Here is a 22,914-nt window from a genome sequence, read left to right as displayed (position 1 = left end):
ATCTATATTAACAAAGTATTATTTTTGTAAGTTGAATATCATTGATGACTAATGGAGATTACATTACAGCTGCAGTGTTTCACCATGGTCATGGTCCAAGTTTTAACATTATAATTCTTCGATTGTAAGAGCTATGCAAAGTCAACATTTCATTAAGCAGATAGAACTGGAGCAACCGCTTAGAACATGCTGGAGCAAGTTAATTGAATCTCTCAATGTGATGACAACTTTGTGGTTGTCCAGTGTCAGGAAGAAATCTGTCTCAATGTCAAATGACCTCTGTTCTAATATAATCATGTCATAACATCTTCCTGTTTACCATCTTTGGACAAAGACCATCCATCAGTTCCAAGCTCAATGTCATCTTGCACAAATTCCAGCCAAATTGTCTACTTACCAACATGTGGAGATGCCAATGTTGGACTGGGGTTGAAAATCACACAACACCAGGTTAAAGTCCAACAGGTTTATTTGGAAGTACAAGCTTTCGAATTGCTGCTCCTTTGTCACTATAACTTTGTTCAACAACAGTGTGAGGAAAAACAGCATTGAGACCAAATTTGGATATTTTAAAATTGAGAAATGTGAGTTAAGAATGAAACTATATTCTGAAGTACTTTGCTATGTGTTCTGAATTTTGTGCACATAGATAGCTTCAGCAGGAGATTGATAGAAACACCAGGGACATCAACATTTTTCTGCAGAGGTTCGATCCACTACAGAATTCCAGGCAGGAATTTATTTTGTATTTTGCGTGCCTTGTGTCAGCATTAAGCATTTCGCAGATGAAAGAAATAAACAATACAGGCTGACATTAAAAAGATTAAAAATGCTGGGAATTGACAACATATCTGTCAGTGTTTGAGGTCACTCCCAAAACCATTCACCTGTCTTTTCACCTTATTGCTGTTGATGTGCCTGCAATGTACTTTGAACATTTTTAGCAAGAACTCTCAGATACGGTGCAGGTCACAATGGACCATGGCTACAAAACAAGTGTGACACTTCCTCACCTTCTTCCCATTTCTTCCTCTGGGCTCCAAGATAAGATTTCTAGTTAAATGTCAGTTTGTACTGGATTGTTTGAGACTGGATGGAGATTGCTAGGTTTCACAGAACTAATACAACTAAGAGAAAATGGACTGTTTCATTCCATCGATTTGGCCTTAGACTTGAACCCATATTCTAGAAATTAAATGTCAGTGTGTAATCCACTCTGCCACCTATTGCCCTATGTATGGTGTAAAAACAACCACTGCTGGAAGTTTTAACCTGAAAAGAGTGGAAATGCAGAATGGGAGAATAAAAGCCTTTTATAAAAATAATGTGAAATAGTAAGACCACATTACAACTTGCATACACCCTGCACTTGGCGTCAACATTTTTAAATGTTTAATGAGATAATCCAACATGAAAAAACAAACTGTGCCTTGATTTATAAGGAATGTGTGTGCTTTACTGCAGATTGGCGAGGCTGATCAGAACAGACAGTTCGAGGTGGTGTGTGAGTCAGTCTTTGGAGAAATGGAATCCCAAGCTGTGGAGGCTCTCGACCTGCCTGGCTGTTTCCGAATGCGAAGTCACAGCTATCTGCGAGCCATTCAAGCTGGATGCTCACAGGATGATGACTGCCTGTCTGTGTTTTCTATGTCAGCACCCATGATGCCTGCCACGAGTGTCGGTGCTATTAAATCCAGCACTTGTAAGTACTGACAGTGAGGATGATGAAACCAACTGCTCACCTTTAATTGAAGTGTTTCGAGCATTATCAATTCTGCAGACCAATCCTCCCGTCTCAGTTTTGAGCTATCAGTGTTTTAATGGGAGACAGTCACCATGGAAACAGGGTTTGCAACACAAATTTCTATGTTTAGAGGTGGCCTAATGCAATTAACAACAGGGCAAATATTGCATTATCACACTTGGCATGATGCATTTGTGTGTCGGACTGCAGCGATCAATGTAAGGATTGGTAAAGATTTCCCTCAATATAAATCATTATTGTTTTGATTTCTCATTGTTTTATTCCTCAAAAATTAGATTATCCATGAATTTCTGTGGACACCTATATTCATTTCGGTGTGATCTGTTAAGCCAGGAATTTTCAGTGTAGCCACTCTTTGCCAGTGATGGCCAAGGAAGAAGACTGTCAGGAATCTGTTTGTAGTCTGGTTGTTCATCATTTCTTATTCAGCCTGTGTTGAGCATTTGTTCCATCATTCACAAGTTGCTCCACGAAATCACCCTGCTCTAAAACACCTCAATTGCTGTAATCACAAACTCTTTTTGTAGATAAGATGCAAAAATTGATATCATTTAAAAACGTACTTCAAGGACTAATTCAGATCAGTGCAGATTTATTCTGATTTAACCAGTCCCGCAAGCCTAATGACAAGGCTTGTGATGGATTACACCCGACTAAATCTCATCAATCATTGAATCAAGGCAGCCAGTTATGCATTACAATTTATCAAAGCTGGTCATCTAAATGCAGGAGCACAACAAGGTTATCGGCACAAGAAGGACAGGCTGAATTACAGCAAGTGTCAATGTCCACCCAGTTTCCTCCTCTGCCTCCTCCCTGGATCACATCTCGAGAAAAAGGTCAATCCTTATTACGTTTACTTTCTAAGATCAATTCAAGCCTGGTGGAAAACAGAGTGTGCACTCTGCTGTTTCAGTGTTGTACTGTCATACCTTGTCCTGAGGTCCACGGAAGTGTTTCCTGTTGATTGGAAGGTTTGAGTTAAAATGATGATGAATGATAGAAGATGGGTCTGTGTCAACTGTTTGTGGCATGATTCTCATGTTCTTTGCCTTTTTCAAAAAAAAATCATTTAAATGGTTAAGTATTTCTTTACTGGATGACTACTTTGGTGACCTAACTGAAAAAAAAATCACAGACACATTATCCCTATTCTGTGCAGATTCCTTATTAAATGAATATTGAGTGCAATATAAGTGGAAAATTGCCATATTTATCCATGTATTAATCAAATACTTGAGACCATTTTTGGGTAAAGATCAGGGTTTGAACTTTTAACTGTAATGTTTTTGAAGGATTGACACGTATACTTGATTGGAGCTCAAGAATGACCATCACAATGGAATAAAGTAACTAATCAACACATTTAAAATCCATACAATTCTGTCACATTACAAGCTATGTATGAACCAACTCCATCTACATGTAACGAATCGACTAAAACAGTTCAGAGGACAATTCAAAATCAGTCTGATCACCATCTGAACAATCCATTCCAATAGCCTCCTGTATGTGTCAGCATATGGGTCTTCTTCATCATCAGCATCATTAGAAGTAGCAGTAACTATGGAATCATTTCATTAGTAATTGTCTTCACTACCGTCAAGCCCACAAACAGCAGGAATTGAGCTCCCATGTAGCACACTGCAGCTGACACGATTTGCACATGCAACCTTCTGATATGCAGTCAGACGTGCTCCCGTTGCGTCTTTCCTGATGAAGGGCTTTTGCCCGAAACGTCGATTTTGCTGCTCCTCGGATATTGCCTGAACTGCTGTGCTCTTCCAGCACCACTAATCCAAAACCTGGTTCCCAGCATCTGCAGTCATTGTTTTTACCTTCACTACCGTCAAGCACATTCAAAACTCCACATCTTAGTATTTGATACGGGATAGGAATTGAATATATTCCATACATTTATGGCACATTGACACAATGCTGCTGCTGAGGTCACTTGCATATTTCCACCCTCTCCTTTTTGACCATTACAGATACCAGTTAATTACACGAGATTGCTACTGTTCTAGTGCCTTATTATTACAACAGCATGAACACCCTTTCTTGGAATAATATCCAGCAATATTTAATGAGATTCGTGTAGAGCTAATTTAATGTGAGGGAGTGGTGCAGTGGGTCCCATTTGATCTCTGCTGGGATATATGACTTCAAACCCAAGACTGATGGATGGGTTGTATGTTAGTTTGCAACTGAATCTGGGTAGACTGAATTTATTTCCTTACAGATATTAATCCAGTGTAGGAGAACTGACACTCAATTGATGTCCAAAGGAATGGCACCATTTGGAATTTACAGCAGAGTGCTAGATCCTGTCCAGATTTCTGGTGACATTACATTCTGCCAGCTGCAGAGTCTATCATCTCAATAAGTTTACAGCTGAAAACCCTGAAAGCAACTTGGCAGGGTTAATGAGTGAAAATCACTGAGGCCAGGCAGCAAACAAATGATTTCATGAACAGTCTGCAAATGTCAAAGTGCAATATTAATTATGTTCCAACATATTTTGTAAAATGAGCAGACCTAAATGTCCCTTCAAACTGTGCTTGATGGTTAGCCAACACACAATGCCTGTTACCCAGTGTTCATCTCAGCTGTGTGTAAATGGTGCTAAATTATTGTTTCAGTCTCTGAACAGCAGTTTCCAACTGTCAACACTGCACTTAAACTTGATGGCTTCTATTTTAAACTATATCGTGCTGCTTTACAAGATTGGGGTTTGCCAGGTAAACTGGTAGATCAGGAGGTATATTTTTCAATCAAAATGATATCGTAGGATGAGTTTGTTGCTGCTTTGGAAAATATTAATAGTTGTCAAGGAAATAGTTTTGTATGTTGAATTATGATTGAAAGTCAAACAGATACCTGTGGATATCGAAGTGTACTGTGCAAGTTTCTAGATAGATCTCAATATTACTAAAGATGTTTGACTGCGAAGTAAATACAATACAAAAGGTACTGTCACAAATTAAAAGCATTTATTTGTTGAGTAAGCTACATGTTTTATTTTATCCTTTCAATTGCTGTTAGAACTGTATTATTTTCTTAACCATCCAGATTCATGATCAACATGTGTCATGGCACTGGCTCCAAATTTAAAAGCTATATCCTATTTTTCTTTTTATCTTTGCTTTTTTTTTGCTGTGATACGTTTGATAAGTGTTTGACAGCTTTGAGAGAAATTTACTGAGTTCCTGCAAGCGCACACGTAATGTTGATGCATATCGTGTAACATCAGAAATCAATAGGTCTGCAGAATGATCACAGAACTCTGACTCTCTCTCCCTTTTGTTGCTCTCCAGTATTGTCCATGAAGTATTGTTCTTCGCAATTAAATTGATGGGGCTGACAACAGCTTCAGCATATTAGCTAGTGATCCATTCCAGAAGGACCCATTCAGACCAACTCAGAGCATTTCTCAATTTAACTCATTCCGAAAAATTTGTAATTCAAGGTGAATCGTAAATAGAACTGTCATGTAGAATTCCAGTTTGAGTTCTGAACATCTCAGTAATATAAATCAACCTAATAATCTTTCTCTGATCAAAGGTATGCTCTTATAGTTGGAAGACTAGTATCTTTTAAATCCCTTCAAATCTTTCCTGTCTCTGTTAAATGGCTCCTGAATTACATGCTAATGTTTGGCTGCAGCTTTATAGGTAGCAAACATTCATTGCCCAATTTTATTTTATACTTGTTCTGGGGGTGTGGATGCTGCTGACAAGGCCAGCGTTTATTGCCCATCACCCCCAATTGCCCAGTGGGCAGTTGTGAGTCAACCATATTGCTGTGGGTCTGGAGTCGCATGTGGATCAGACCAGGTAAGGATGGTACCTTCCTTCCCTAACTGACATTAGTGAACCAGATGGGCATTTTTTCTGACAATCAGGCTACCATTAGTCTCCTAATGCTGGATTTTTAATGCATTCAAATTCCCACCGCCATGGTTGATTTTGAACCCGTCTTCCTAGAGCATTACCTGGAATAATAGCCCAGCGATTACACCATTTGACTATCTCTTAAATTTAAGCCTAGATCATGAAGATCATCAGATTAATTGATTAAAGGGAATATCACAACTAAATCTCATCATGTTCCAGCACTTTCTTCATTTGTTCACAAGACGTGAGCACCAGCAAGCCTGGCAATAGATGGCTGTTCCTAATCTCCATGGGAGATAGTGTTAGGTCTTCTTAAAATATTCAAAGGATTTATGATAGATGAATATTATATGTTGTAATGTTTTTCTTTTTTTCAGCAAGTCAGAATATGATGCATTCTATATGTGTTTTCTTTTGAAAGAGGAAGATAGGACTGAAAGAAGAGAGAAAAGACAGGTTTACTTGAATCATAAGGAGAATTATTTTACTGGCATAATTATAATTATAGAGTGCCACTTCCATTCCAACCCTGCATAAGATGAGGTTTTGCACCAAACCACTATTGTCAGACCTACAGGACATTAGTAAGGCCACTTTTGGAATACTGTGTATAATTCTGGTCGCCCTTCTATAGGAAAGATGTTGTTAAAGTTGAGAGGATGCAGAAAAGATTTACAAGGATGTTGCTGAGATTTGGAAGGTTTGAGTTAATGGGAGAGGCTGAATAGGCTGGTGCTATTTTCCCTGGAGCGTCAGAGGCTGAGGGGTGATCTTACAGAGATTTAGAAAATCATGAGCGGCATGGGTTGGGTGAATAGCCAAAGTTTTTTTTTCTCTCTAGGCTGTGGGAGGCCAAACCTAGAGGGCATAGGTTTAAAATGAGAGGCGAAAGATTTGAAAAGGACCTGAAAAGTAACTTTTCCATACATAAGATGGTGTGTTTATAGAACGAGCTGCCAGAGGAAATGATGGAGGTGAGGTCAATTACAATTTTTAAAAGGCCCCTGGACAGGCATATGAATAGGAAGGCTTTAGTTGGATATTAGCCAAACGCTGACAAATGGGACTAGGTCAGATTGGGTTGTCTGGACAGTGCAGACAAGTTAGATCAAGGGTGTGTTTCCGTGTTGTATGATTATGACTCTATTGCAGCCCTTTAGGAAAATTTTGTCTGCACATGATGTAAAAGAGATTGGTCAACATTTCATGGCACAGCATTGCTCAGAGTTGAAGGGATACTGTGTGTGTGTCCGGTCCCTACTTATGATTGAATATAAAGCCCTTTATAAACTGCAAGAATTGCCAATGCATTAACATTTCAGTAGGTTGGCAGTGATCAGCAATGAAGATGATGCAGGTGAAAACTTGATTCCCAAGCAAGAGTGAAGGTTCCCTCAGTGGATAATTGTTGCACTTTTTGAAGGAGAAATTAGAATGGAGATATAATTGCCAGGTGACATCAACGCTGGTATCAGGACACCATTGTGATTGAACATAAAAAGATACAATGAAACAGATGCTGCTACCAGCATAATTATTGGACATGATATAGGCACTTTGAAACAAAGTTTTAGATCCCTGGATCAATCATGGGGTTGTTACATCGAACACTCCAGCAACTTGAGCTGCACACATTTGCAGTCATGGCAGTGTAACCCCAGGAAGAACTAAGGAAATTGGGGTCCTAGTTACACAGATGTTTTAGCAGAGAGGTGCCATATACTAGAGAAGTCTTTGACTGAGTACCTGATCTGTAGAGCAGTCTACACACATACAATAACAATTCAATACATGACAACATTATCCGTCACCCTAAGCAGATCAGTGGGAATTGCAAACGTCTGATCAGCTTGTGATTTGAAGAATGTTCTGTCAACATAGTCAAATTAAAATATAACTATATTTAACACTTTAAAAGTGATGAGTGTTAATGTCGATTGCACTTTATCTTTTCCCCTGGTGACATTATACAATATTTCTTGTCGAACTTAAGGAGTTTAGACGAGTACATGAATACAGAATGTTTGAAGGGATATGGGCCAAGTACAGACAGGCAGGATTAATTTAGTTTTGGATTATGGTCGACATGGACTGGTTGGACCAAAGGGTGTGTTTCCGTGCTGTATGACTCTATAACTCTGAATAAAGGAAGTGGTAGGTACTGAGTCCCAGTGACAAAGGTGAGGCTGTTGTGTACACTCTCTTGCCAGCCCCACAACTGTTGTTTCAACATCCACTCATGTTGGGCACAACCAATTCTACCCAGTTTCTGGCACATCTGCTTTTGTTAAAACACCCCTTAGTGCAGCAACGATCCTTTTTTTATGTCCATTCAAGGGGTGTGGACATAGCAGGCTAGACCAGTATTTTTTTTACCTATTAATGATTGCCTTGGAAAAAGTGGTCATGACCTGCCTTGTTGAACTGCTGCAATTCTTGGGGTTTAGGAAAACCCACAGTGCTGTTAAAAGGGTTTTCCAAGATGTTGCTCCAGTGATAAAAAGAATGGTGATATCGTTCCAAATTAGACGAGTATGTAACTTGGAGGAAAACTTGTAGATGAGGCTGTTCCCATGTCTTTGCTGTTTTTGCCCTTCTAAGCTGTAGAGGGGGCAGGTTTGGAAGGTGTGATCAAATATGATGAATTAATGCAGCACATATTGTGGATAATATACACCTGCTGCTGTGTGTCAGTTTGACGGGAGGGAATATTGATGTGCCAAATACGGAGCCAAACAAGCTCCTTGTCCTGGACAATGTCCGGCTTCTTGTTCAGGCAAGTGAAGAATATGCTGTCACACTCATAACTTGTGCCTTGTAGATGGCAGACAGGCATTGGGGAGCCATGAGGTGAGCTACTCACCCAGAATTCCTCGCCCCGATCCACTTTTATAGTCAGTATATTGCTATGGCAGGTTCATTTCCATTCCTACTCAGTCATAACTCTAAGGATGGAGATAGTACTGGATTCAGCAATGGAAATGCCATTGAATCTCAAGAGATAATTGTTAGAAATTTGTATTGTGGGAGATGATCATCGCCTGATACTTGGGTGGCAGAAATATTCTTTGTCACTTATAAATTCAAGTTTTTGTCTAAGTCTTACTGCATATTGAGAGGGCTACTTCAGTAAATCAGGTGTCGCAAAAGGTGCTGAACATTGTACAGTCATCAGTCAGTCAGTATGACAGAGAGAAGGCCATTGATCAAAAAGCTGAAAATGGTTGAGGTTAGGAAGTTACCCTGAGGAATTTCTGCAGAAATGTTCTGTAGTTAAGATGATTGACCTCCAGCAACCACAATCATCATTTTTTATTCTGGGTAAGTTTCCAACGAGCAGAGAGTGGAAATCCCCATTGATACCACACTCCAGTCAAATACAGCCTTGACGTTAAGTGCAGTCACTGCCACCTCACCTCTGGAGTTCATCTTTTTAGTCTATGCTTAGACAAAGGTTGTAATGAGGTCAGGAGCTGGAGAAAACCAAACTGTGCATCAGTGAGCAGGTTGTCCCTTTGTAAGTGCAGCTTATAGCATTACGGATAACCTTATATTATTTTGCTGTTGATCGAGAATGGACTGTTAGGGCATGAATTGACCAGGGTGAGTGTGTCCTAACTTTTGTGCACAGGATATCCTTAGGCATTTTCCATATTGTTGGGTTGCTGCCAGTTTTGTCTCTGTTATCCTTCATATCACTTCAGATGACCCTCTGGCACGTTAAGCTTAATACGGAAGGCTGTTGATGAATGGAGTCCAAAGACTCCACACCTTCAGTATGCGCATTTTGAAAAGATGCTCGCACTTTGCAAAGGCTCAGAGCAATAATAACCTCTTAAACAAATATCTCGAAATTCTCATGTGCCGTTAAAGCCATAATGCAAGAATTTATATGAAATATGAAAAGCTAACTGAGAATCATCTTACAAATTTGCACAGTCTTAAATCACTGCCTAAAACATTTTTGATCAGAAACCATCAGTATAATATTTTTCAAAACTCTCAGGTATCTCTTTGGAACAGTTTAGAATAACGCAGAGCAAACTCTAATCTTCAGTCCCAGTACCCTTTTCAGTGCGAAGTAAAAAGCAATTGGCAAATTGAAAATCATAGTGAAATGTGTTTTTTCAGTGTTGATGATAGGTCATCTGTTTCTCCACAGATGAGTCTCACTCATTGACTAATTTCCAGTATTTTCCTTTGTGGTATCAGCATGCATTACATGGAGGCTGTGTAATTTTAGATTTCTCACAGTCCAGATTTTGCTTTTGAAAAGCTGGTTCAATAAAACAGAACTTAAAGCAATACACCTGCTCCAAGTTCCTAATAACTTGATAATTGTATCATTAAGAGTTGAATAGTACAATGCAGGATGAGCTAAGGTTCAAACTTAAACCAGTGGTGAGTTAGCTGACCTTGGCGAGTGGGTTACTTCCTTTGCTAGGGCATGAGGGAAAGGAGGATTGCTGCCCCTGATGCTACCCATAACTTTATTTGAACAAGATTGCAACGTAAGGGCATACAAAATATAAGCAGATGTAAACCATAAGGCCCTTTGAGCCTGCCCTGCCATTCAATATAACCCTAACTGACCTCCAGCCTTACATCCACATTCTATTCCGCTCTTCTTATGTCCTTTGAATCCCCAAGAGGCCAAATAACAGCGTGTGTCAGCTTTGACTGTGCTTAGTGAAGAACCATGGAGTCATGGCAATGAATTCCAAAAATTCACAGTCCTTCGAATGAAAAAATACCCCTTTTCTTAGTTCTAAATAATCGATGCCTCATGCTGAGCTTTTTCCATTCAAGTGGAACAACCTCTGTGTCTTTCCTGTAAAACCTCATACTGAATATCCTAGCATTGTAGGTGCTGCATAATGATGCAGAACTGAACATGATAGTGAATCAGTCAGGCTTGTGTCACATAATATGGCTACCCCTGTCCCTTATACATAAGTGCCAAGGAGATGATTCATTGCACTGTCTGTAACTATAGCTGTAATGAAAACAATGTCTTTCAAAATGCAAAACATTGTGGAACCAAGCATCCTAATGACCTTCTATCTTAAATTCCAATTCTAGCATTTAATTACAAGAAAGCTCCTCCAATTCCTCCTCGGATGGCCACAAAGCCAATCATCTCAGTGACAGCCCAGAGCAGCACAGAGTCAACCCAGGATGCATACCTGCAGAACGAGGTCCATCGGTCCACCTCCTGGTCAAAAGATCTTAAATCCCAGTGCAATTCAACAGATAGTATTGACAGTGGCAAAGCACTGCACCTGGCACTGGAGTCACGTGCCCCAAGTCGTTCTTCAATAAAGAGCTCCGATGGAATTGGAATGAGTAAAGGCATTCTGAATCGTGAAGAACCAAAGCTACAGCCACGCCAAAGAAAGTGGCGTTCATCTGTTGGGATACAGGTAACCACAACTATATCTATTTTCTCAAATGAGTTAAAATGAGAGAACCTTCCATTCACAATTAACTAGGTATCTCTGTGCATGAGTCACTTGGAGTCCTCACAAATTTGTGTTGCCATGGTATGGTTCTTACTCTCCTATTCAATGAATTGACGGTCTCGGCATTACCTTTTCCCTTGGAATGCTTCACTCACCAATTCCTTTCCTGCACCAACTGACGGTCCAATCATAATTCATATATCTTTCTAAAATGGTTCTGCCTGAAGATAAATTTTGGTTCTTGTCTCTCATGTATTCAACACAACAACAGTCACCACCTCCCCCTCCCCTCCCCTACTGAGTAAAGAAAAGGAAAAGAATGACACAAAAAAAGAGATCTCTAATTTGATTAAGATTTTAGCCATCTCCTTGATAGCTTGGTGACAAACCATACCTGGTAAAGCTCCTGTGAAGTGCAGTGGACCTGTTGGCAAAGGTTCATTATGAAGACAATGTATAGTCCTTCTCATGCTTAAGTTGATGTAGAACTGGTGAATGGAAACAGCAAAATCACCAAGTCTAACACTTGGTTTATCATATCTCTGTAACCTCTAAACTATTTATAGGAAAGTCAACTCTTGCCTTAAAGCAGTGCAATAAGATCTCAGCAGGAAGTTTAGTGTGGATGTCCTATTCTAATTATCAGTGGACAAGCAGGAAGCTGGATGAAGGCTGGCATAACCCTTCTAGGCAAAAGTGAGGACTGCAGATGCTGGAAACCAGAGTTTAGGTCAGAGTGATGCTGGAAAAGCACAGCAGGTCAGGCAGCATCCAAGGAGCAGGAAAATCAACGTTTTGGGCAAAAGCCCTTCATCAGGAATAGAGGCAGGAAGCCTCCAGGGTGGAGAGATAAATGGGGGGGGGGGGGGTTGGGCCTGGGGAGAAGGTAACGAAGAGTACAAGAGGCAAATGGGGGTGGGGATGGAGGTGATAGGTCAGAGGGGAGGGTGCAGTGGATAGGTGGGAAGGGAGATTGGCAGGTAGGACAGGTCATGAGGGCAGTGCTGAGCTGGAAGGTTGGAACTGCGGTGAGGTGGGGGGAAGTGAAATGAGGAAACTGGTGAAGTTCACATTGATGCCCTGGGGTTGAAGTGTTCCGAGGCGGAAGATGAAGCATTCTTCCTCCAGGCATCGGGTGGTGAGGAAGTGGCGGTGGAGGAGGCTGAGGATCTGCATGTCCTCGGCAGAGTGGGAGGGGGAGTTGAAATGTTGGGCCTCAGGGAGGTGTGGTTGATTGGTGCGGGTGTCCCTGAGATATTCCCTGAAGCGCGCTGCGAGGTATAACCCTTCATCAGGAATTCTTCCTCCATTCTTGAAGAAGGTTTATACCCACAACACTGACATCTCCACCTCCTGATGCTGCCTGGCTTGCTGTGTTCTTCCAACCTCTTTCTTGTCTACTTTGGATTCCTGCATCTGCAGTTTTTGTCTCTAACTATTCCAATTATAGTTTGATTTTCTGACCAAATTCCTTTCTCACAAACTTGATTGAGTTTTTTGAGAAAGTAACAAAGAGGATTGATGAGGGCAGAGTGGTAGATGTGATCTATATGGACTTCAGTAAGGCGTTCGACAAGGTTCCCCATGGGAGACTGGTTAGCAAGGTTAGATCTCACGGAATACAGGGAGAACTCACCATTTGGATACAGAACTGGCTCAAAGGTAGAAGACAGAGGGTAGTGGTGGAGGGTTGGTTTTCAGACTGGAGGCCTGTGACCATTGGAGGCCTGTGACCACTGGAGTTCCACAAGGATTGGCGCTGGGTCATCTACATTTTGTCATTTACATAAATGATTTGAATGTGAGCATAAGAGGTACAGTTAGTAATTTTTCAGGTGATACCAAAATTGGAGGTGTAGTGGACAGCGAAGAAGGTTACCTCAGATTACAATAGGATCTGGACCAGATGGGCCAATGGGCTGAGAAGTGGCAGATGGAGTTTAATTCAGATAAATGTGAGGTGCTACATTTTGGGAAAGCAAATCTTAGCAGGACGTATACATTTAATAGAAAGGTCCGAGGGAGTGTTGCTGAACAAAGAGACCTTGGAGTGCAGGTTCATAGCTCGTTGAAAGTGGAGTCGCAGGTAGCTAGGATAGTGAAGAAGACGTTTGGTATGCTTTCCTTTATTGGTCAGAGTATTGAGTACAGGAGCTGGGAGGTCATGTTGCAGCTGTATCTTATGTTGTGAAACTTGAAAGGGTTCAGAAAAGATTTACAAGGATGTTGCCAGGGTTGGAAGATTTGAGCTTTAGGGAGAGGCTGAACAGGCAGGGGCTGTTTTCCCTGGAGCGTCGGAGGCTGAGGGGTGACCTTATAGAGGTTTACAAAATTATGAGGGGCATGGATAGGATAAATAGGCAAAGTCTAGGCGTCGGGGCGTCCAGATCTAGAGGGCACAGGTTTAGGGTGAGGGGAAAAATATAAAAGAGACCTACGGGGCAACTTGTTCACGCAGAGGGTGGTACGTGTATGGAATGAGCTGCCAGAGGAAGTGGTGGAGGCTGGTACAATTGCAACATTTAAGAGGCATTTGGATGAGTATATGAATAAGAAAGGTTTGGATCGATATGGGCCAGGTGCTGGCAGGTGGGACTAGATTGGGTTGGGATATCTGGTCGGCATGGATGGGTTGGACCGAAGGGTCTGTTTTCATGCTGTACATCTCTATGACTCTATGACTCTTTCCAAATGTACAAGTCCTTGCAGCAAACAGTTAGTCTCACACTCACTTTTCCACTGTGCCTCTTGAAATAATGTTTCAGTAAACAACTTGATGCTGTAGCTAGGAGAAAGTGAGGACTGCAGATGCTGGAGATTAGAGTAGAGAACGTAGTGCTGGAAAAGCACAGCAGGTCAGGCAGCATCTGAGGAGCGGGAGAATCGACATTATGGGCAAGAGCTCTTCTTCAGGAATGAGGCTGGGACCCTCGGCGATGGAGAGGTGAATGGAGGGATGGTGGGCTGGGGGGAAGTAGCTGAGAGTATAATAGCTAGATGGAGGTGGGGATAATGGTGATAGATCGGAGAGGAAGGTGGAGCGGATTGGTGGGAAGGAAGATGGACAGGTCGGACAGGTAATGACGGTGGTGCCGAGTTGGAAGGTTGGAACTGGGATAAGGTGGGGGTAGGGAAAATGAAGAAACTAGTGAAGTCCATGTTGATGCCGTGTGGTTGGAAGATCCCAAGGTGGAAGATGAGGCATTCTTCCTCCTGGTGTCGGGTGGTTAGGGAGTGCCTATGGAGGAGGCCCAGGATCTGCATGTCTTTGGCAGAATGGAAGGGGGCATTGAAGTGTTCAGCCCTGGGGCAGAGGGGTTGGTTGGTGCGGGTGTCCCAGAAATATTCTCTAAAGTGCTCTGCAAGTAGGCGTCCTGTCTCCCCAATGTAGAGGAGACCGCATCAGGAGCAACTGATACAGTAAATATCATGTGTGGAAGTGCAGGCAAAACTCTGATGGATGTGGAAGGCTCCTGTGGGCTTTGGACCAAGGTGCAGGGGGAGGTGTGAGAGCAGGCTTTGCAATTCCTGCAGTGGCAGGGAAAGGTGCCAGGAGAGGAGGGTGGGTTGATGGGGGCCTGGACCTGACAAGGGAGTCGTGGAGAGAATGGTCTTTACAGAAAGTGGATTGGGGTGGGGAGGGAAATAGATTCCTTGTGATGGGGTCCGTTTGTAGGTGATGGAAATCGTGAAGGATGATGCAATATGTTTAGAGATTGGCAGGGTGGTAGGTGAGGACCGGGGGGTTCTGTCCTTGTTGCAGTTGAAGGGTGGGGTTTGAGGATGGAAGTGCGGGAAGTGGATGAGATGCACTGGAGGGCATCATCAACCACATGGGAGGGGAAATTGCAGTCTTGAAAGGAGGTCATCTGGTGTGTTCTGAGGTGGAACTGGTCCTCCTGGTAGCAGATGTGGGAGTAGCAGAAGAATTGGAAATAAGTGATAGCATTTTTAGGAGGTTTCTTGATTTTCCCTCCCCCCACCTTATCCCAGTTCCAACCTTCCAAAGTGATAGGAGGCATGGTGGGCGAAGATGTAATTCAGGTAGCTGTGTGAGTCGGCGGGTTTGTAGAAGATGTCAGTGCTGAGTCAGTCACTGTTGGAGATAGAGAGGTCCAGGAAGGAGAAGGAGGTATCTGAGATGGTCCAGGCGAACTTAAGGTCAGGGTGGAATGTGCTGGTGATATTGATGAACTGTTCAAGCTCCTCATGGGAGCACAAGGTGGCACTGATACAGTCATCAGTGTAGCAGAAGAAAAGGTGGGGAATGGTGCCAGTGGAGCTGTGGAAGATGGACTGTTCCACTGATGCTGTAACTGCCATAGTGCAACTTCTTTCTGCATTAGTACCAGTAGTAAAGGTGAGGGCAGACAGATGGCTGTACCTGAAGAGTGCTACTCAACAATTCTTCACAGAACTGACAGCATTGGTTATATTTTCTAATCAACGTGCTCAGACGTTATTAAACAGCTTTGGAACATGGAGGTCTTGAATGCAGATCTCCTGGCTCACAAGTAGGAATACTACTACTGTACTACAAGAGCTCTGACAGTATTGTACATGCGCAGAAATAAATGTCTATGAGTGTGCCATTGGGTGATAGGTATCAGTTTCAATCAAGAATATTTATTGTATATGGGTTTGCACACTGGGGCTTCAACATACAGAGGTACCCCAGAGGTGCTGAGAGATCCGCTCCAATGTATTGACAAAATGGAGAAAATAGGGTCCAAATTAGAGTTGTTTTGCTGCAAAATGTAAAAGGTTTGCTTTACAAAAGCTGGAACTGATTTGGAAAAACAGAAATTAATCCACAGAATAGTCCCAACATGGCAGGTACTCATTCTAAAACTGGTCATGAGCTGAGCTTCAGACTATGAACCCTTGATTTTCACCAAAATTTCATCCCGTGCTTGTTTTACTTCACTCCCACCACCTCCACCAAATCCTGATCCACATCTTCATCCCTCTTTCCTGCATGTTGCTCATCAATTTACTCACCAACCAAACCAATTTATTGGCCACCCTCATAATTTACTGGCCATCCTTTTCAAACTGCAACTTGTCTAGAAATCTAGCACCATTACTGTATCTCACACTGGATCCTGGTCATGTGTCTCTCTATTCCATAAAGCTTCTTTGATACAATGTCTCTTAATGTCTTAAATTCAAAACTTTTCTCTCATTTATTAATCTCTAGCATCTCATACCTCACACACATTAACCTCTTCCAGCACTGGGTGTTAAGGTGCTCCTTATGTTCCTCATACACTGTCAATCTTTGCATGTCCCACTGTCTCCTTTCCATCTTTGAGTGTCAGAGTTTTAATTTGTATCACATTTTGCATTGCTGTCTCAAATTTCTCCACCTTGCTATCACGCAAGACCAGGTCATAGTCCAACAGGTTTTTTTGGAGATAACTAGCTTTCAGAACTAGTTACCTGATGAAGGAGCAACGCTCTGAAAGCTAGTACCTCCAGATAAACCTGTTGGACTATAACCTGGTTTGTGTGATTTTTAATTTTGTCCACCCCAGTCCAACACCGACTCCACCTCATCATGGCCCCTTGCTACGTCATCCCTTTCTTTAAAATGACACTTTCATTACCTTTGTTTTGAATGATATTGTTTTAAAATTGTTGAGTTTACAGCACAGAGACTGCTTAACTTGACAGTGTCAAATTTATGCCTGACATGTTCTCCTTCCAACACTTTTCATCTGACCCTGTAAGCCTATGCTAAAATAAAATATGATTTAAATTCAGTCCAGGTAGCAGCAATGGAGAGGGAAACAGAGGTAATGTTTCAGTTGCTGACATTTTATTTGTGTCTCAACTGCACAGAAACTATTTTATATTTATGGATTCCAACTTTGGACACCTCGACAATAGAGATATTTTCCATGCAGCTACCTTATCAAAGCATTTCATTATTGTAAAGATGCTTATCATGTCTTCTCCCTGTCTATCTATTTTGAAAGAAAAATGTCTCAGCCAGTTTAACTTTCCTCATAATTCTGGTAGCTTATGTATGAATTTTTGATTGCACCTTCTCCAATCCCTTTTTCGCTCTTTAATGTTATGGAAACCAGAAGTCTAAGTGTGGTAGAAAACAGATCAGTGTAGGCCTGTTAGCTTAATGTCTTTGATAAAGGATGTTTTAACAGAACATAAATGCATAGTGATTAAACAGCGTCAGCATGGCTTCATGAATCATGCCTGACAAATTTACTAGAATTCTTTGAGGAGGAGACAAGCAGTATAAATAAAAGAGAACCCGTGGATGTAATATATTTGGATATTCAGAAGGCATTTGGTAAGGTACCATACATTAGGCTACTTAATAAGGTAATGGTCCATGGTGTTGGAGGGATCAGTGCTGGTGCCACAGTTATTTACAGTACATATTACTAACTTGGATGAGAAAAGCAATCTTTCTATTGCCAAGTTTGCAGATGACGTAGAAACAGGTGGGAAGCCAGATTGTGAGGATGACTTACAGTTTACAAAGGGATACAGACAGGTTAAGTAAATGGGCAAAACCTCAGCAGATGGAATATAATGTGAGCAAATATAAAGATATGCACTTTGATAGGAGAAATTGAGGAGTTTAATATTATTTAAGTAGAAATAGACTGCAGAAAGTTATGGGCCAGAGACATTCTGAAGACTTTGCCCATGAATCTCAAAAAGCTAGCGTCCAAGTTCAGCAGCTAATAGGGAAGGTGAATCGAACGCTGGCCTTTAAATCAAACAGGATGAATACGAACATAGGGAGGTTTGGTACAACTATATATTGCACTAGTCAGGCAATATCTGTAACACTGTGAACAGATTTGGGCCCATTATCTAAGGAAAGATATACTGGAATTGAAGACAGTCCAGTTAAGCTTCAGTAGGCTAATACCAAGCAAGGAGGGACTGCCTTATGAAGAGAGTTTGAGTAGATTTGTCCTATACTCATTGGAATTTAGAATGAGAGGAAATTTATTATAAGATACAACATTCTTAGACTTAGTGTAGATGTGTTCCGATTGTTGGGAAAGTCGAGGACCAGAGGACATAATCGCAGAATAAGAAGTCACACACTTAACACAGAGGTGAGGAGGAATTTCTTTCTCTCAGAGAAGTGAATGTGTGGAAGTGATTAGCACAGAGGCTGTCAAGGTTGGTACATTTAATGTATTTGACTCTAACTGCTCTATTGTAGGCTGTTTTCTTCCTAGAATTAAGGGAGATGAAAGAGGTTGGCGATGCAGGTGGGGAGATATCCTGAATGAGTGAGTAAGTGGCGCCGGGGGCAAATAGGTTGGTGATGCCAGGGTTTGTGATAGGAGACAGCAAGAAAGGCAAGATGCTGGAGGCAGTAATGAGAATGGTAGAGTGTGAGCCTTGGCAGGGTACAGTAATACAGATAGAGTGAGTATAGAGTATCAGAAAAGATGATGACAGTAACGCCAGTGGAGTAAAGAACATCATTGACTGTCAGGCAAGAGGGGTGCCATAGAGGCTGTATAGGTAGTAAATGAGATGAGTGCTACATAAGGTATGGTGAGAGATCTTGCTCTGTTTCATAGTGAGACAAAAACTCAGCAAAACTAATACTGCCAGGGAAGGTGAGATTCAGCCTCAGGTGTTTTCTCAACTTCAGAGTGAGAATTCCAATTAACTAATTTCAGCAGTCACCTTTTATGAGGTTTAAAATAAACCGGATCATTTATTTATTACACACAGGTGCACCAGGATTGTAAAGCATCGTATCCCCCTCATCTGTCTCGCACAAAGTTTAGGTACAAAAAAAGTCACAGATTATAATTGCTTTCATCTTTTTCAATAGTTTCTTAGCTGAAGATGATGCATTCGGTGAAATGCAAGTTGGGAAAAGTTCTTAGTAATCGCCATGGTTTCTTGTGGTTGAATATCCAGGATATTGTTCTCAGATGAACTTGAAACTGAAATAAGTTGAAGCAGAGTCCTTCTCAGAGTTGCAAGGTGTCTCTATTTATCACTGTTTAGATGGCTTGCAACTAATTGATAGCTTTTAGTGAAAAACTGTCTCTGTCTGCAAGCAGCTTCTACTTGTGTCACAGCATGCCGCAAAGAACAAGGAACATTACAGCACAGGAACAGACCCTTCGGCCCTCCAAGCCTGAGCCAATCCATATCCTCTATCTAAACCTGTCGCCTACTTTCTAAGAATCTGTATCCCTCTGCTTCCTGCCCATTTGTGTATCTGACTAGACACATCTTAAATTACGCTATTGTGCCCGCCTCTACCACCTCCGCTGGCAATGCATTCCAGGCACCCATCACCCTCTGTAAAAAGACCTTTCCACGCATATCTCTCAAACTTTTCCCCTCTCACCTTGAACACGTGACCCCTCGTAATTGAGTCCCTCACTCGAGAAAAAGCTTCTTATGATTCACCCTGTCTATAACTCTCATGATTTTGTAGACCTCAATCAGGTCCTGCCCACCACCACTGCACTCCCCCCGCAGCCCCACCACCACACCCAACCTGTCTTTCTAATGAAAATAATGCTAATCTACTCAATCTCTCTTCATAGCTAGTGCCCACCATAACATCCTGGTAAACCTCGTCTGCACCCTCTGCAAAGCATCCACATCTTTTTGGTACTGTGGCAACCAGAACTGTACACACTTTTCCAAATGTGGCCGAATCAAAGTCCAATGCAACTATAATATGACCTGCCAACTCTTATATTCAGTACCTCATCCGATGAAGGAAAGCATGCCAAAAATGGTGTCATTGTCAAGTGACTTTCACAAGTCTGCGGTCCTTTTTTGAAATAAAGGTTGATGTTTCTGTTGATTTATTTCAACTAATTTGACAAAGGAAGCCATTATAATGCAATGGAAATTTAATGGAATCCATTCACATTCATCTTTCTCAGATTGGGTTCCACTATTCCTTTATCACCATGGTGAAACAGACACAGCTGGCTTCAATTCAATAGATCTTTTGTTGAAGATCTATCCTTTCAAAAAGGACCACGCAAACTCCTCAGATGGCCTGAAATGTCAATATTGAATTAGGTATTTGCTTGAGATTCAGGCTGATCTAGAGCTCAAAATGCCACTCATCACATGAGTCATAGCAGCCATTTTAATCATCTTTGTTCAAAATTTTAAAATGATATACTGGAACATGACACTTTCCTAATCAATTTTGTGCCTCTTATCTCAAATGCAGGTTTTGACATCAAGATGTACAAAGCCTGACCGGAAGGGAGTTGAGTTTACAAGTGCACTCTTTAAATTAAAGATCATATGTGTCAGAATGATTCAAATTCCTCATTTCTTAAGCTCAGGAATGTCTCAAGTGATGTCTTACATGTTCACCTTTCCAAAAATTTCCTTTGATGAAGTTCCATGAAGAAATGTTAATATATGCAGTTTTGGCAAATGAATATGCAATTTCCCAATTGTTGCCCTATGTTAAGACAGCTTGATTAAAATGTGCTAAAGGGCAGAAAGGAAATACTACCTCTCAAGGTTTTTAATTTGAAGGCTACCATTTTGAAGATCAGTTGTCTGTTGGCTACAAAACAAATATACAAACTGAAGCTACAGCATTCTAGCCCCATCTCTGCCTTAGTGCTGAATTTACCCATTCAGAGAGTAGGATTGGACAACTAATACTCATCGTTTGACTTTACATTTTATATTGTCTTACCTTTGTGTTTCCCTTTAAATTATTCACTTTCATCTCCATCTCCTGCCAGACCCTGCAAAATTATCAGTAATATTTTGACCATCTCATGTCCTTCTTTGCATGTTAGCACACTGCCCGTCCAATTTGAATGGGTTCTAGTATCTCCACTCCTTGTACACTGGCATAGCATAACCTCTTCACTACTACTGGGCATCATTTTTCCCAATTAGATATGTGCATCTATGGCAGACATTGGCACGGAGTGTGGCTTGCCATTGTGCATCTGTTAAATTTTTTGTGTATTGTATTATGAGCTTTGTGAGGATACTATGGCCTTAAGAGGTGTATTTGGTCTTTTTTGTCAGAAGCAAGTTTGGGATGAAGGCATTGAAATCTGTTCAGGCAAATAAAGTAAACCAGCTTGTGAGATTCTGGGAATAATAGAAGCAGACTGAATGGGTGGGGTCAGGCTCCCACAGAAAGCTGATTTTTAGTTTTAGCTTTTAGCAGTTGCTGGGGTCTCGAAGCTGAATGTGGAGCTCTTATCCCTCTCTCTGTTACAGCTAAAAGCGGGGGTTCTCTTCCTGCTGCTAGAATTGCATCTGGAATGCATTGCTGTACACTTACTTTAAAATAAGAAAAAACTGGTGTTTAGATTATCTTCTTAACATATTCAGAGAGGGTTTGGTCTGGTCAGACAATCGATTTTAAGGGTAGCAAGTTTGACTCCTCCATCAGTATTATTGTAATACTTGCAATATATTCAATGGGTCACCACTAATTGTGATGAGGGAAACTTTGCCTTTAAAAATGTGCTTCAAATCATTTTAGGAAATCTGTTTTCCAAGTTTGTCCTCATACCGTGACAAGTCACTTTGAAGCATAGGATTACATCACAAAATGTCATCATACCAGTTACATGACATGACATCATGAAGCTGTCATCAGTAGTTCTGACCACTATCCTGCTTCTGCCAAAATAATGCCATAAAGGGAATGCTGTTGGTGAAACTCTTGAAAAAGACCATCGCTTTAAATATGTTGCGTCACTGAAGGTACTTTAGTTGCTTCATGATATCATAATGAATGTTGTGACATCAAAGTAATCATTACAACATCATCAAGAAGGTACCTCCTCCAGTGAAACTTTTCTGTTTCCCTGCCCCCCTTCCCCTTAAATAGACATCAAGGTTGATTTGTAGGAATATTGTTTGCTATCACCAACAGCAAAATCCTAACCTGCTATGTTCTGTCCATTAAAAGGACAGCAAAACATAGGCTGCGAGTGCAGAGATCTCTATTATGAGATCCTGACACCATTCAATGAACAAAACACTGGAAATTGTATTTCTATTTATCAGCTTTTTAACATATCACATGTCATAATGCACTTTCCTTAATGTATGAAAGTTGGATAAAGACACTGTTAGAATGTCGATTTGGCTATAAAGTATGACACAATGCACAAATAAATGAACATATTCACCACAAATAATAGATTTGCAGCAAATACAGAATTTGCTATTCTTCCTCAGGATATCGACCACTCCAAGAATGTTTCTCCTGTGCCATTTAGACATTGCCTCGGCTGTACCATCTGAAGGTACAACATTAGTTTTTGCCTGTACAGGGATACCGAGCTCTAACTCACAACCACCTCTATCAATGACTCCTCCGGTGTTACTGGACGAACTGAAATTTCTTTCAATAAAAAGACTGAAATCACTGTTTTTGATTTCTACTTGAAACTCCATTCCCTTCTCACCCATTCCATCGCTCTCCTGACAATGTGAGCCACCCTGTTCACAACCTTGGTGTCACGTTTGGTCTTAAGAAACTCTATTTGCGCTTCCTACCTCTCATTTGTGTGGTCATTAGAGCCATCTATATCCACCTACATAACTTTACTCTTGTCTTGAACCCTTAACTGCAGAAATTCTCAGTCAGACACTGATGTCAGTGGACTAAACTACTCCCATGTGCATGTCTTAACTCACAGCATATTTGATTTCCATAATGCCCTTGTGCTCCTGATCAAGCAACACCTTGACATTAAAATTTGTGTCCTTTTTTAAATTCCCTCCTGATCATGCTCTTCCACAGGTCTGCAGTCTC

General features: G+C 41.3%; 1 protein-coding gene across 5 annotated transcripts in view; it reads left to right on the top strand.

Annotated features, from left to right (window-relative positions):
• LOC140453638 (disks large-associated protein 2-like) overlaps positions 1 to 22,914 on the top strand; it is a 723,320-nt gene that overhangs the window by 655,697 nt on the left and 44,709 nt on the right. For all 5 annotated transcript variants that reach the window (XM_072548503.1, XM_072548501.1, XM_072548502.1 and 2 more), the window contains 2 exons: positions 1,465 to 1,702; positions 10,744 to 11,084. In XM_072548503.1, the coding sequence (XP_072404604.1) occupies positions 1,465 to 1,702; positions 10,744 to 11,084 (579 nt within the window). The remainder of the gene's footprint in view (positions 1 to 1,464; positions 1,703 to 10,743; positions 11,085 to 22,914) is intronic.

Source organism: Chiloscyllium punctatum, chromosome 27 (genome assembly GCF_047496795.1).
Source record: "Chiloscyllium punctatum isolate Juve2018m chromosome 27, sChiPun1.3, whole genome shotgun sequence".
Taxonomy (NCBI): domain Eukaryota; kingdom Metazoa; phylum Chordata; class Chondrichthyes; order Orectolobiformes; family Hemiscylliidae; genus Chiloscyllium; species Chiloscyllium punctatum.
The sequence above is the reverse complement of the archived record's forward strand: the minus strand, read 5'-3'. Positions and strand labels throughout refer to the sequence as shown.